Here is a 16,627-nt window from a genome sequence, read left to right as displayed (position 1 = left end):
TTTGTCTGACAGTCAAACGAGAGAGTTAAGGTCTACATCCTGCATAAAACAGACTGTTGCTCCTCCCTCTGCATGTGGGATTGGTTTCAGCTTTCCTGGAACTGCACAATGAACAGTCCCTTTTTTTTAACAGGAAACAGTGAAATTTCAGAGATGTACTGGTTTTTTGTCATTTCTAATTAAATGTTCTTTTCTGTTTTCTTATTTCTCACATATTGTTTCAAAGTGGTAAAATAATGTTACAAATGATCTGAATGAATGTTAGAAGCCATAAAGACATATTTAGAGGTTGGAAAGGGTAGATACAAATAGTAATAACAGCTATTAGCTATTACACATAATATATATGAACACAACACATGTAATTATATCAAATGGATTACACATTATGTAAAACTGCATAGTCAGCTCAGTAGTAGGCTATTGCCACAAAGTGCAGATTCTAACTAACTGACTGCGTTGTCTCAATGTGGCAATAGCTGCTTGATAACAATCCAGGCATGGGTCACTGAACAATTATGCTGTAAAACAGAAACTAGAAAGGGAGTATGAGAGTATGTTATAGGCAGATGCACAGGGCAACAGATGGAGTTGCATTTTCATGTTGACCATATACAGTATAAGAGACATACAGTAGGTGTTAATGAAGCGACTGAATCCTTGCTTTTTCTGCTTTTCTTCACTGTGTCAAGCATTTAGCATTTATCTTTAAACGCTGAGGGTTATTAATAGTCTTGAGTTTATAGCTTTTATTATTGATCTTTTTAAAAAATTGAAAAGAGGCAATATTTTTATTATCATAAAATGTATTTGGACTTAATGGAGTCACCTAAAGTATTAACTGTGTATGCTTCCTTTATGTTGCTCTTAGTCATTAAATATACTAGTGCAGCGCCCGTGCTAAATCTGTTTTTGCGTGTGTTTTTAGTCAGACATCCCAACTCTCCCGCATATTGATGGCGGCTCCCTGATGCCCACAAATGAGATCCAATCTCCCGGAATCTGGAGCTTGCAAGCAAGAGCGCGCGCTAGAGAGTGACTGCGCGTGTATGTGTGTGCGACTATTAATGCAGCGCGTGTGGGAGAAAGCGTCCTGATAGCTCTGTGTTGCCGCTTATCAGGAGCAAATCAATCGGACAGACAGACAGACAGACAGACAGACAGACAGACCTTCCTGTCATTTATAGATAGATAGATAGATAGATAGTGCCATCTACTGGAATATATAATTGCGAAACAATTAGGTAAAAGGTAACAGTGCAGGGGTGTTCGATGTTCCTCCTAAAACCCCCAATAAATTACAGCTTCTCCTGAAAACAATATTTTTAAACCACAAATTCTACTATGCTATTCCACAATATTTCCGCATACTCCTGGCAACTGCAGAAGTACCCCCTGAGGTATGAGGAAGAAATACACATTTCGGTAGAAACATGACAATCAAACGACGTCAAGGATCAGTGCCTTGATCAATCGTGCCCTTGATAATCTCACCTTTAATCATGTGACTTCTGGCAACAGCCCCTTGATCACTCATGCCTCCCTGATGAGTTTACCATTACCCCCTCCTGTTTTGGCCCTTTTCAGTTTACAATGGCCATTTTACTGTCTGAGTACCACCTCCTCCAGATGGCCCTGGTTTGTGTTTGAATGCAAAGGCCCCCCCTGATGCCTTTTTGTTTCTATTCACTTGATGATCACTGCCTTGACCTTGCGATATAAAATACTTCCATTTCATTTGTTCTGGGTCACTCCACTGTCTCAGACCCACTATGTGTCAGTGCATTCATCAATATTCCAGGACATCAATAAACACCACCGTCACAGCAAATTTACCAAAGTACCCCCACTGATCCGCAGTGAGTCCTAACTCACTGCAACACAAACACAAAATAGACTGGGCTGATTGGCTGGTTATTATTTAGCATGTGGTTGCTAATTTATTTATCTAAAAATATTAAAAGACATTATATTTTGAATTTACGTCCATCTAAAAACATCCATCCAAAAAGGCAATGTCTGGCCCTGACAGAAGAGGTCACTACATGGCACAAGACAGAAAATTTGGTACTCCACTAGTGTGAGGACTACTTACTTGAGTGTTAATTGGTATGGAGATGAGTAACATATACACAAACACACACACACACACACACACACACACACACACACACACACACACACACACATACATATTTATATATATTTATTCATTGGCATCAACTGTTTAAACAATACTTTTTTTTTTTTTATCCCAGTCATGTCAAAATACTGTATGACTAGTATTTTTATTTGTATAAGTTGCTGATGGACACATGGATATATTACTGTTAATCATTAATTTGATACAGCAGTGAGCAATGAATGCACTGAACACCCACAGTGAGGCTCGCATCAACTACACTAACTTGGAATGCAGACGAGGGTCCGTGAACATAAACTCTGATAATTGATTTTACTGCCTTACTTACAGTACATTGTACTGCACTCAGCTTTGGCAGATTTCTTTCTGTTCTGTAAACTGAACAGCTACTCTCACTTTGCTACTGATTCACAAATTCACCACTGGGTGGGGGTGTTTTCTTTTGTCACAGCATCACAGCCATTTGATTGAGTCAGTTAACAGTTCTTTGAATATCAGTACTATTTCCTTATCATTGCACAAGGCAAAGCAAAATGATACAAAAGGTAGGTTAGAATTTCAATGTCACTTAATAACTTTCATTATTTATCTCCAAGTAGGTAAATACTAATTTAGCGTTTGATTTGGGTGAACAGACATTGCAATGTAAGGTATGACACCAGATAACACTATACAACATGGGGGAAATAAATATAAAATGTGCATATTTAATTATGTTCCCAGGAGGTTGTTTGGAAGGTAAGTGATGTTTACAAACTACTCTCCTTCCTTTGTCGCTCTACTACAATCTGCAGTCATAAGGGCCTGGTGCATGATCAGTGGGATCAGTCCATAATTGCATAAAGGAAATGCCACAGGCTCATTAAAGCTTCAAAGCTGTTTTTGATGTCCATTCTCAGGAAGGCTGAACACATTGCAGATGCTCTCACAAACACATGGCAAGTTAATATTGTTAAGATGCCAAAAATGTAATTTTTTAATTTAGCTTGTTTGGGGTGTAATTGTATGTCACATTAACAATATAAACAAGTACACAATTCTTAAGTTAGTTTTTGACCATGCAGCACCATTGGTTTCCATAACTGTCATCAGGCTTATGGCAACCAAGAAGTACAACTAATAGTAATGCATAATTTACACGTTAATTGTAAATACTTCTGTCAACAAAACTACAGATGCATGAGCAACATTTGGATGATGTTTCTCTTGCATATTGTTCTTCAGTTTGTATTGCTAAAAATGTGTCAAGAAGAATTGGTTGAAATTGAAATTATTTTGCTTATGAGTATCAAAAAGTAAAACTTCAGTGAAACGATGTCTGTGTTGGAATCTTTAATGTTTTTTTTTTTAAAATTGTAGACTTAATGTGATTTATAAAATAGTGGTCGACAGAAAATGACACTTCAATACTGTACGGGAAAACAGGTCTCCACCGTGATAGGCCTAAATTTAATTTAATCAAATAAAGCATCTGTTTACACGTGAGATCTAGATCTGAAAAGTAACTGCAGTGGCAAAATAAACGTAGTGCCGTATTTCCCTCTGAAGTGAAGTATAACTATAAAGTAGCACACAACGCAAGTACTTACGTACAAATACCTCACAATTATACTAAAGAATAGTTGAGTAAATATGTTGTTTCCCCACCACTGTACAACTTCTCCTAGCCTAATTAGTGTTGGTATATCAAATACACTCAACAAATGCATTTGTCGTGCATCGGATAAGCACGTTGCAGAAACGTGCTGCCAGGAGTCCCATGACATGGCGTCACAAAAGCGTCACCCAAGAGATTACAGGCGTGAAGCGAGAGGTTTCACTGTCACCTACTTCCTCCTCCGTTTAAACTCCAGAGGCTCATACTGTTCATTACACAGTATGTGGTTGGAAGGGAGAGCTAATACAAATGTGTAATCAATCAATCAATCAATCAATCAATCAATTAATCAATCAATCAATCAATCCATTCATCCATTCATCCATCCATCCATCCATCCATCCATCCATCAATCAATCAAACTTTATTTGTATCCTAGCGCTTTTCATACATCGTAATGTAAAAATATTTAATATATATATAATGAGAATAAAATAAAGTCACAACAGAATAAAGTGGTTAAGACCAGAAATGTAAGGAGGGGTATTATATGGGGAAAAAATATGAGGAAAATAAAATAATAAAACAAGTGTTAAAGTGATTAAGTAAAACCAGACATAAAAGTTGGGTTACGAAGGGAAAAACAATCAGGAAATAAAATAAAACAAAATAATAGTCCAAGTAGTAAAACAGGCTAAAACACCCTCGTTTTAGTAAGCAGTGGTAGAAGTTATTACATTTACAGTACAATTTTAAAGGACTTATAGCCTACTTTAGGCCTACTTGAATATTTCCTTTTGATTTTACTTTATACTTCCAATGCACTAGATTTCAAAATTATTATTATTATTATTGTTATTATTATTATTATTATTATTATTATTATTATTATTATTATTATTATTATTATTATTATTTTGTGACAGTTTGGTTACTTTTCAGATGATGTGGTTTCCAATCTTTTTGGCTCTTGATATCTTAAAAACGGCAGTGTGTACAGAGTGTACTCAGGGTCACATTTCAGATTTCTGAGTTGTGAACAGCTCCACCAAATAGTGTTTTTCCCCCCTCTGAACCTGCTTTTATTCCAATAAATATTCAAATGATCCAAAATTTCACCAAAAGTCCAACATTAGAAACCCCCCAAAAAACCGACATGACATGAAAGTTACTTATTGGTGCAACAAAGGCGTATTTCTTTTGATTATGTAAGAAATACGAATACTGCTGTTGGGTTGGTAGTACCTCACCTCCGTTTCACTATCTTTGATTTCTGCGAGAGGATCGTACAACTGGTGTTGCATTCAGAGTACATCGGATTATCTATGAACATCGTATTAAGGCACAGTAATCAACTGGCTAAACAACTACTGTATGTTCAGCCAGCTTGAATAATACACAGTCTTTACTACTGTCATCATATGGCTGCTTTTTTCATCTAATTTGGGATTATTTCTAACAGGACAAATAAAGCATTTAACATCTAAACAAGCCCACCTGAGGACAACGAATTATAGCTTTTATGTACGGAAGTGAAATTATTTAAAAAAAAAAAAAAAATCTAGGGACCTTAATATTACATCTAAGTTATAATACTGACACATTTTTGAAAAACCTCGATGTCATTTAAATAAAGCCTATCCGACCGGCAACTTGTCTTTACCATTTTGTGCCAGGATATGAACACAACACAAGCTTCGTAACCAGCTGACGTCAGCGTTGCGTACGATGGTAGTTACATCAGGCAACAGCCGAGCCGGCTTTCCACTTCCTCCATTGGTGGTTTGAGACTCCAACAACTGATTATTCCTCTCCAGATAATTTTCATTAACAACATCGTCAAATCGAGACGCTGCAAAATACCTAAACAAGTAAGAAGAAACTTCATCTGCTATTAAAGCGATACGAATAAGTCGTTATTGTTTCATGTCACTCTATACTACGCATTTTCTCTCGTGTGTGTCTCATCTGGCCTTTGGTCAAAGAGTCAGCCAGTTCATTATATTGTGATTCAGCATTGCATAATTGTTGATGTATTTAACATTATGTGTCATATGTAGAGTTATTTAGGCCTAATAGGATGTTTGGTCCCTCTGCCCTTCATGCGTAACCTCTGAGCACTTCATGTGGTAATAACATTAGCAACAGACCCTAGTTAGCATGCTGCATGCCGTTGGAATAAAAGTGTGTTTACGTAAATAATGAACTTTTCGCCTCTGTGTTTCTCTCTAAAGTCAAGATGTCTTATGAAGAGAATGAGTCCAAGTTTATGCGAAAAGCAAAGGAGAATCCATTTGTCCCAGTGGGTGAGTACATATTGTGCCCTCATGGTTACATCATGAAGACAAAAAAAAGTTTAAATTAAAAACTCTTAAGTTGTAAATAAGTTATTTTGTCTCAAAGTATGCTTGGATGTGCACCCAGATGTTCTGTTCCTTCTGGTGTAAAAATGATTTACTACACTGTGAACATAGGCTACAACATAGTGTTTTTAATTAGTACCTGGTGTAAATTGATGTCTTTTTGCCCCTTTAAGGGATCGCTGGATTCTTCGCCATTGTTGGTTACAGACTGCTGAAATTGAAAAGTCGTGGAGACACAAAAATGTCAGTGCACCTGATCCATATGCGTGTAGCTGCCCAAGGCTTTGTTGTTGGAGCCATGACTGTTGGTATGTAGCCTAAAGTCTCATTCTTTGATAACTTCCTGGTTGCATGGTTTCAGTTTGGACCCTGCTACTTTGCTCTTGATCATTGGGATGCTGGAGAGTTTCACTTGTCATGTTTTACATTCCTGGTTATCACAAGTGATTAGTAATAATGTTCTGGCTATTGTGTAGTTACATTATGAACAGTTTTACTTGTCAGTTGTTAAATCTGTATTAAGTACATGTTCTATAACTTTATTCCCCTGTGCTGCTTTGTTTTTAGGGGTCCTGTATTCAATGTACAAGGATTACATCGTAAAACCCAGAGAACAGAAGGCAGTGGAACACAAGTGAACATGGACTCATTACACTTGATATCTTATGTCCCTTAATATTGCCTCATATTAAGGTGTGTAGAACATTTATTTTTACAGATGTGTCATATCTTTTGTATGTGCACCTCTCTTCAGCAGCTCACCCTTACTGTAAATAGTTATAACTTAATGATTACTTTAAAGTTTGCATTGTTTTCCCCACATTTGCGTGGTTTTCTGCCCAGTTCTCCAGTTTCCTCCTACCATCAAAGACAAGCATAATAGGGTTAATACCCTTTTCAGCGCCCCTGACTAACTGTCACAAAGAACTGGAGTTTGTCTCTGGGCACTGAACTGTGGCTGACCACTACTCCGAGTGTGTGTGCATAGGATGGGTTGAATACGAAGGATCAATTTCTACACAGGTATTAATAATAATGTACATTAAAAAATACACGTCTTACAGTATCCTCTAAATAGTATACCAGAGGCTCTAGCTATCACCTCTGTATTGAGAAGGGGTATTGAACTCAACTGTTTTGACACTGTGTCTTTGCAGCTGTAAATCCAGTTGGTTTGATATCTGTGTGAGCAGGTGGCTTTATTAAAAGGATTTAGTTGCCTTGGATTTTGAAAGGTGTGCAAGTGAAATATCAAAAACTAGAAAATCTTCCACATAATTTGAAAACATAATATCTAGGCTAAGCCTAAATTTAAATATATAGGCTAAGCCTATATTTAAATATATACACATATGACAGGATTTTTTTTCTCGTGTCATTGTTTTATTGTCTATATTATTTATTGCACACTGAGTGAGTTTTGCCTCATTTAAAATGCTTGCACCTTAGCCCACTTTTTGAAATGGGCATCCCCATCCCCATGCATTACGGGCATCTTGTGCACATGACCACAGACAGGTCTTTTGCTTTCACATTATTTACACAACTAGGACATAAATGGCTTTTGACTCACCAAAGGCTCAGCACGTTCCACAAAACACATGTATAAAGCTACAGGATGAAAATGTGTGAATGGAAAACTTTTAAACTTGAAACAAAATCATAAAGGTGTCTTGATGACTTCAATTATTTTAATTCAGTAGGCTTTATACAACATGATTTTAAAGGGCAAATCTTTTTTCATATTTCTATCATTATTTTGCCCTAAAGGGGTCCAATGTTTAATTGCAACAGCAAGTCTTCATGAGACACACTGTATGAGCTAAAATCAACTACACCTACAGACTGTATAGTAGCCTATAAAATACCATCATATAGCCTACCTTGTGATGTATTTTAAATACATGCCTTGTTATTTTATTGAGCCTAGTTTTTGAATGTTGTGTGCAGACAGAGAGTAGTTATTTTTGAATGTTTCCTTTTTTCCTTTGGAAATAAAAAATATCAACCAAGTCATTCTGAAATTCTCTTGTGTATACATTTTGACACCAATCCAAGTTGCATGGAAAATGTGTTTTAACTTTTTAGCTTAGTCTTTTGTATCATACAATATACAAACATACACTCAAATGCCAGTTTATTAAGTACACCTGTTGCAGCTAAAGCAAATGCAGTCAATACAACAATCAACAGTTAAGTCTACATTGAACCAGCTAAGTGTCCTTTGTACTACAAATGATTATCATCTATTATCAACTTTTGACCTCAAGTTGACTGTTCAACTTGTGCTCAAACTCTCATTTTTACATGCTGGCAAATGGAGCATTTTTATATTTTATTTTTTGTGTATATTAATTGTGTACCAGTAGGTACCCAAAAATTCCAATCAATAAAACCATTACAGATTTTTGAACTTCCCTTAAAATAAATCTTATCTTTCTCACTGTGTTATCACAGTGGTTTGTGCTTTGACAGCTTTTCTTTTGAAATGCCCCACCCAAACAACAAACAGGAGAGGCATTACATGGATTTAAAGGGAACAAATTCTGTAACTTGCTGCGTCATTGTGACATTGTAACTCTCGTAATGGTCAGTATTATTCATAATGGAGAACAGGGTGTTTATATGAGATCCTGTAAATATTATGCAATGACTGTGAATCATGTCACACTGAACCACACAAAAATGCAAGCACAGATGTCCTGTGTATGTACCTTATCATCACAATAAAAGAATGATCCTGCTGTTCCACTGTCATCACTCCTCAACACTGTAAACACAATTATATCAAAACAATATCCTTAAGGGGTCCCTTACCTTCAAATTTGGGCCTAGAGATGATTTGGGCAGGTTATTGGGGAAGCTTTTGCAGGAGTCACTATAAAATGAGAAACTGTTTTTGGCCTGTTGTTTGTTTCTGGGGTAACAACAGTTGCCGGTTCATCCAATTCCTGATTAACAAGGATTTTCTTGCCTTTTTTATCTGGGCAGTGTAAAAAGCAGCTAGAGTATGTGGCCTGTGGTTATAGACCAATGAGATAATGGAGTAAAGGGATTATTGATTGGCCTGTAAAACAATAAACTGATTTCTAAGATATGGCTACTCATAATTCACCACCATACTAGTTTTTAAACACATTTTGCCTTTACCTCACTTCTTAAAACCTGTTTGTTTTTTTGTGATTTCCCCTTCTTTTTTTAATCATCTTATGTCTTCTCTCGACTGTGTTGTTTTTTTTTTTTTTTGCCTTACCTTTCCCTCAGTTTTATTTTGCTTTAGTTTCGGCCTTACTGTTTGATTTTGTTTTTTTTCTGTTAGATTGTTTTTTATTTTGCTTTTTGAGTGTCCTGCTTGTCTTGTCTGTCAGTAGTTTTTTAATTGCTTAAAACAAATAACCAGGTTGACTTAATCCAAGCAAGAACTTTTTCTCAACTGTAATGTTAATATCCAAAGTGTGTGATGTTTTTTGTTTCCAAAGTGTGTGAATGTTTTCTCCCCTTCTAATTTCCTGCCTCATTTAATTCGTCAAATTATAAAACGACTGACAGCATACTTTCAGACCTCTGGTTCTTTATATAACAATATAAAATATATAAATATGACTCACAAGTTACAGCTGAAAAACTGATCCATTTGGCAAAATGGACACGGTGAGAAATGAAATGACAGACCAGCGCTAACAGCTGTGAGGTCTAGCACAGTAGCTACATTAGCTCCTTCTTGCTGCCATGACTACATCCGTGCTCCCGCGAGATCTCCTAAATCTCATGAGCGCTGTTGCTATGGATACAGTCGCACTCAGCGAGGACGCTGCCAATTACTTAATCTACAGTAGCACAAAAAAATGATGCAGTGCAAAACAGTGTCTGATTTGTTTGCAAGGGCGGTACTTGGATAAATGACAGGTGAGTTATTTTCTTTTTATTACAAGCCTCACTTACATGCTACTTTGTAAGGAAGCTGTCAAACTAAACAACGTTATCTTGCTAGTTGCTACAGTCAAGAAAGCAAATAGCGTTACATAAATGAGGATATCACTGCGGCTTTCATGCAACATTTAATCTAACTATTTACACTTAGTGTCAAACACTTTTTAAAGATCAGTGACTTCAATGGACACAAGATGACCAAAGTGGTAATCAATCAATCAATCTTTATTTGTATAGCGCCAAATCACAACAAAGTTATCTCAAGGCACTTTACACATAGAGCAGGTTCTAAACCGTACTCTTCAGGTTTTCTTTTTAAAGAGACCCAACATTCCCACATGAGCAAGCACTTAGCGACAATGGCAAGAAAAAACTCCCTTTTAACAGGAAGAAACCTCAGACAGAACCAGTGGGCAGCCATCTGCCTCGACCGGTTGGGGTAGAGAGGAGAGAGAGGAAGAATAGGAAAGAGAAGCACATTGAAAATCAACATTGAAGCTAGTAGGTCCGGGACTGGAATCTGTCATCCGGACGTCTACAGGCCCAGATTACCTGTGAGACGGAAAAGCACAGACAACTCCGGGGAATAAGTTTAGGTTATTGAATGCATTAATAGTAAATTAATGTTAATGGATATAGATGGATGGATAGAGAGAGAGAGGAGAGAGGAGCTCAGTGCATCATGGGAGTAGGAGTCCCCCGGCAGTCTAAACCTATAGCAGCATAAACTAGGAGCTGGTCCAGGACAAGCCTGGCCGGCCCTAACTATAAGCTTTATCAAAAAGGAAGGTTTTAAGCCTACTTTTAAACGTAGAGAGGGTGTCTGCCCTCCGGACCAAATCTGGGAGATGGTTCCATAGGAGAGGAGCCTGATAACTGAAGGCTCTGCCTCCCATTCTACTTTTAGAGATACTAGGAACCACAAGTAGGCCTGCATGCTGGGAGCGCAGTGTTCTGATAGGTACATAAGGTACTATAAGCTCTTTAAGATATGATTGAGCCTGACCATTGAGAGCTTTAAAAGTGAGGAGAAGGATTTTAAATTCTATTCTAGATTTTACGGGAAGCCAATGCAGTGAAGCCAAACTAGGAGTAATGTGATCTCTCTTTCTAGTTTTTGTCAGAACTGCTGCATTCTGGACCAGTTGGAGAGTCTTTAGAGATTTATTAGGACAGCCTGATAATAATGAATTACAATAATCCAGCCTAAGAAAGTAGCCTAATAGTTAGTTTTTTAAAATTCAGCTAAAACAAACACCTAGGTTAAGCGTGAAAAACTAAAGTCTGCAGTGCAGCATTTACATCATATCCACGATATTACCAAACTGCCACATAAAGTCTCACACAATTTGAATTAGTAGCATTTCCCTCTTTTTTAACCTAAATTGATTGTTTCTCCTTGATGATGTGAATTATAGATCATGGAGCGTGATGATGAACTGAATGACTTGCGGCTTCAGTTCCAAGCTCTACAAAAACAGCAGGAGAAAAAGAAGCAAGAAAGGAAAAAGGAGAAAGAACCAGATAAACTCATTGCAAGTGATGCTCAGGATGATTTGAATCTATCTAAGCAAGGTGTTCAGGCAGACAATCAGGAAGAAAGGTGAGTCTTACAAGGGTTAAATTAAATGTTTACCAAAGTTGTTTTCCTCAGTGGTGCTTTAACTAGTATGTTCTTAAATTGCAATTAATCCTCCATCTTTTTATCATTTATTTGAATTGCTTCCCTATAGACTGCTACAAAATGAGAATCACAATTTGCTGGACCAGCTGAGGGAGTTAAAGGATGAAAATGGACGGCTCTTCAAACTTTTGAGTGAGAAGGATTTTGAAATTAAACACCTGAAGAAGAAGAGAGAAGAAGAAAGAATTGCCTTGGCAGGTATAATAATATAATTGCCAATTATTTTGCATAAGTGTGATGTTATTGATTTGCCACAGCTTCTTCATGACTTATGCAATTGTCCTTGTTTAGGCACATCAGGCTTGACAGGAGATGTAGCAGCCACCAAGATTGTGGAGTTGTCCAAGAAGAACAGGGAGCTGACAGCTGAAATTGAGCGAGGAAAGATAAAATCCAAGCAAAACAGCAACAGCATTAAAGAGCTTGAGAAAGAGGTAACAGCATTTTGAGTTAGGAATTAGATAACATTTAATTGAATTTGTCTAATTTATTATAGAGAGAATAAATGGATGAATAGTAAGGTTTTTCTTTTTTCTATAGCTGCAGGCTGCTCTTGTACATTCTCCATCGGTGCAAAAGATTGATACAAAGTTACAGGACAGGAGGTCATCTGAAGACAGTGAGGTAATTTTTAATTTGAAAATTGACCTAAATTATATTTACAATGTGGTCTTCCTGACTTTAATGATGATAACTCAATTGAAATAATTTATATTTTGTTTACAAAAGCAGGAAAATCCTGTGGTGAAATCTCTACAGGAGAAATTAGCTGCTGCCCAGCTGAAAGTGATCGAGTATCGCAACCAGGTTCATTCTGTCAAACAGGAGTTGAAAGTTGCTCAGAGGGTAGTAGTGCAAATTTTCTTTATTAATTAATTAATTAATTAATTAATATGAACTGTTACCTTTATGTAAAGGTTGCTCTTTGATACAGGCTTTGATCTGTGAGGTTGGAGAGGAGGTCAACCTTCAGCATTTATTAAGCTGTCCGGGGAGCTTTAGAGGTCGCGCGCAGCAGATACTGGCTCTTCAGGCGAGGGTAAGCTGAAATTATCGAATTACTGAGAGACATAAAGCAAATTCCCGAACAGAATCAATGATAAGAGAAGAAGACAATGAAGATCTTTTGAAAATAAATACATACAAGAACAAAACTTGTGCAACAGGTACGGGACCTTGAGCAGCAGCTGAACCAGTCGGCTCAGCGGAAACAGTCAAGTGCCCTGAGTGTAGAGGAAGAGTTTCTGGGCCTCCAGAAAACTCCTCCTCAGGACAGGAACCTCAGCTACATTCGTGCCATTGAGAAGGAGAAGAGAGAGGCATTTGAGGTGTGCATACATTTATTATTATTATTTTCATATTCAATTGAAATGTGAATTTGTTAATGCCCTGCTCTCTTTCCACAACTGCACAGAGGATCTCAGTGGACTATGAAACCCTCCTGAAAGACCAGGAGGGTGTAAAGAAAAAACTGGAAGCATCTAAAGCCAGGAACAAATCTCTGTCTGCTGAAATCAAAACTCTGAAGGTCCAGATCTCCACTTTACTGGAGAAGGGTAAACATGATGATGAGCTTGTGGATGTTCTGCTGGTAAGGCATTAGATTAGTAAAAAAATATGGGCAGTTATATTTATATACTTAGTATATCTGCTACTATGTGTACACACAAAAACTGTAGTACATTGACATTTACAAAAACAGGTGGTTTTGTAAGGTTCTAATACAATATTTGACTACATTTTTTCAATTAATATCTTAAAACTTTGTTTACCCTGTGAATCATCCTTTTAGCAACTAGAAAAAGTATATGACCATCATGCCAACTTGGATTTGGTCTTTGGGTGTACGATTCATGTTTAGAAGTGCAAATCATATTGGAATTTTGCCACAGACAAACATTTAAATCACTGAAATTGGAGTGACATGGTTTTATATAACAGCAGGAATATATTGAGTATTGTAGCTCTGTTAATGAGCTAAACATGGTTGAATGCATAACATGATTAAAACCCATTTGACAATCTGTGGTTTTGGCGAAAAATGCTCCATGAAAGGCATGAACAGTCTAAATATTAACCGTGCATTACTATACAGTTCAGTTAACAACCAAACCAGGACCAAAATCATTACTCATTTCACATCAAATTTACAAGTTAAAATAAGCCACATAAATACATACTTCAGAGAGAGAGATCATCTGAGATGAGACTATGCTTTATCACATTATTCTCAACTGGAATACCTGGTCCTTACCTCATCTGCCTCTGGCAGAAGCAGCAGACCCAGATGCAAGAGGTACTCACACGGCTCAGCCAACAGCAGAATGTACAGAACAAGAAGACCCAGCCGAGCCAGGGAGAGCAGCTGAGCAGTAAGCCTTCAATGCACAACGATCTCATCCAGAAGCTTAACCAGATGGTTGCTGACAAAGAGGCCAAGATCAAAGAACTAGAGGAGGAAATCCAGCAGCTCTCGGTCAAGGTAAAAAAATTGATAAATAATGCGATTGATGTCTAAATGCACCTCAGCAAACATGGTGTTGTATTTTATGTCTTGGAAAAGTTTAGTAACCATTGAGAGTGTGTTCACAACTTTTGCAGGAACAGGGCACAGACAGACAGTCCAGCTCCAACTCAACAATTTTCAGTTCAGGATTGTCCCCTGAAGAGGGAGACACTACCAAAAGAATGACATCTTCCGGGTATGTGTGCTACTAGTAATCATAATAAAGGATCATACTTACTTTAATGAGATTATTCATTAAAACTTCTCGTCCTCTGTTTACATCTTTAAAAAATATAACACTAATATCCTGGGTCAACTGTTACAGTGCGGCTGAGTATTATAGCTAAATAATGGTTAATAATTTAATAATTGACTAGGGCTAATGGGGGTCCTTCACCAGGATATTGATTTTGTTTGATGCTCCGTGGGTTTTTTTTTTGTGTGTGTGTATTCTGCTGGGATTTCCCTTAATATTAATGTGTGTCAACTCCTTTCCAGTTCTGTTTCTACATTTGGTCATAAACTGGTGCTTCCTGCCGTGGGCAGTAGTGTAGCTTTCAAGTAAGTGGACATAAAGCTGTATTAATTCCTGTTTTTTGTTATAGACATAAATTATGTGCCAAAGTATTATCAGCTAAAATGTTCATGTTTTATCCTTCTGTTCCCAGAGGCCCAAGTTCTTCAAAATGTCCACAATGTTTAGCTGATGTGAGCTCACAGATGACCCAGTGTAATGAATATAAAATCATCTGCATGGAAAAGGACAGACTTCTCGAACAAGTGAACATCCTACAGACAAAGTAATTCCTTTTTTAGATAGAGTGTTTTTTTATTATCTCTGCAATTTTTGTCTGGTAAACATATTTTTCTCCAATTTATTTCTCTCAATTTTCTGCTGCTGGTGTATCATTGTGTTTGTAGAGAAACCATTACATTTATTTTCATCTGTAGCTATAAAACAGTTCAATTTATACTGATTCAAACAAAAACTCACAACAACAAAATAGTGAGTGGCGATCCCCAAAATCCGCAAAAGCAAAAGCTTTTTATTTTCTCACTTTTCTCACTGAGGACAGAGGTTGACATTGCAAAGCTAAAAGCTACAGCTAGATCAAGAACATTATCATCATGCTACTGGTGCTGCCTCTTGTCTTTATCAAGGATTGTTTTTAGTCAAAATTATTCCATGTCAGAGCACCTTTGCCATTATAAACACTTTGTTATGCCACCATGAAAAAATGTCATCTGCTTGTGAAAGACTGCCACATCAAAAGCATTGCAGTGTGGTGGTATTGTCTCTCCACTGAGAGTTTTTTTTGGCTCTGCAAGTACACAACAGTTAAATAATTCACATGAGGAGCAATGAAACTGCAATGCAATTAAATATTATTTTAATTTCATTATTTCATATTTTTCAAAATGATCTTTACTAGTATGACATGAGGGAATGTTATAATGCTACACGATTAAAACATTCAATCTGTAGTTCATTGTGTGGCCCATTTCAAGGCCAAGTACACTTGTTATTGCTTTTATGTTTTGCAGGGTTGTTTTCACTACTTCTTGGAGTTCATTTTATTTATTATTTAGTAAAAATCATGACTGACAGGTGAACTGAAACCGGGTGCACTGTTTTCGTTTTTTTGACAGCTTTCAGGCTAAAGTAGTGATTTCTACCTTTTCCTTGCCTAGAGTCACATTACATAAATTAATCAGTAAATTGATTGTGTCATCAATTAAAAAATGTAGAAATTATGTAGCAATTACTTAGATTCAGTACAAATTATTATAAAAGTAAGCAATGTATCTATTCAGATGTCTATGTCTGTCTGAAGCTTCATCAATCCATCTCTACAGTTGCCGTCAAGAGGAACAGCATTATGTTGAATTAACTTTTAACCATCAGATTCATTCCTTGTGTTAATCTCCAGAGAGAAAGAGATGAACCAAAGGTGTTTGGAGGCAGAACAGAAATACCAGGAGGAGCGCCGTAGGACAGTGATCCTGGAGCAACAGCTGGAGAGGACAAAAGCGGATTGAGAATAAGTAATTTGTAAACAGCAATGGTGGAACTGGTATGGCAAGGCTCAGTGAGAGCATGATGTGACAATGTCAGGGGCATGTGGTCCATTAAGGGCTCTGGGGAACCGCCTCTCATGCAATTCAAATTGTGAAATAGAACATATTATGTTATTTGTTGTGTGTATGTGTATACATTTCAGTTGTTACCCTCATATAAATCATACATAATTACAGAAATGTGTGATGACAAAGGAAAAAATGCTGCCTACAATCTTTGTCTGAATTATATGCCAAATTGCGTAGTTTTCTACACCCAATGGAGTGTCTGTGATATGATAGATATCATCGACCACCATTGTAAAGGAGACATCTGGAACTGCAA

General features: G+C 37.0%; 2 protein-coding genes across 2 annotated transcripts; both read left to right on the top strand.

Moving 5' to 3' along the window:
• Nucleotides 1–5,494: 5,494 nt before the first annotated feature.
• higd1a (HIG1 hypoxia inducible domain family, member 1A) lies at nt 5,495–8,359 on the top strand. The gene is made up of 4 exons (XM_062428827.1): nt 5,495–5,611; nt 5,975–6,046; nt 6,277–6,411; nt 6,671–8,359. The coding sequence occupies exons 2-4, from the start codon at nt 5,980–5,982 to the stop codon at nt 6,739–6,741; spliced, it is 273 nt and encodes a 90-aa protein (XP_062284811.1). The 5' UTR covers nt 5,495–5,611; nt 5,975–5,979; the 3' UTR covers nt 6,742–8,359.
• Nucleotides 8,360–11,454: 3,095 nt separating this feature from the next.
• ccdc13 (coiled-coil domain containing 13) lies at nt 11,455–16,263 on the top strand. Its single transcript, XM_062428213.1, has 13 exons — nt 11,455–11,636; nt 11,767–11,915; nt 12,009–12,151; nt 12,258–12,341; nt 12,447–12,563; nt 12,652–12,756; nt 12,884–13,045; nt 13,132–13,308; nt 13,990–14,199; nt 14,319–14,419; nt 14,722–14,784; nt 14,892–15,023; nt 16,155–16,263. The coding sequence occupies exons 1-13, from the start codon at nt 11,455–11,457 to the stop codon at nt 16,261–16,263; spliced, it is 1,734 nt and encodes a 577-aa protein (XP_062284197.1).
• Nucleotides 16,264–16,627: the final 364 nt, after the last annotated feature.

This window comes from Scomber scombrus, chromosome 11 (assembly GCF_963691925.1).
Source record: "Scomber scombrus chromosome 11, fScoSco1.1, whole genome shotgun sequence".
In the NCBI taxonomy this organism is placed as follows: domain Eukaryota; kingdom Metazoa; phylum Chordata; class Actinopteri; order Scombriformes; family Scombridae; genus Scomber; species Scomber scombrus.
Note: the sequence above shows the minus strand (reverse complement) of the source record. Positions and strands in the feature narration are given on the sequence as shown.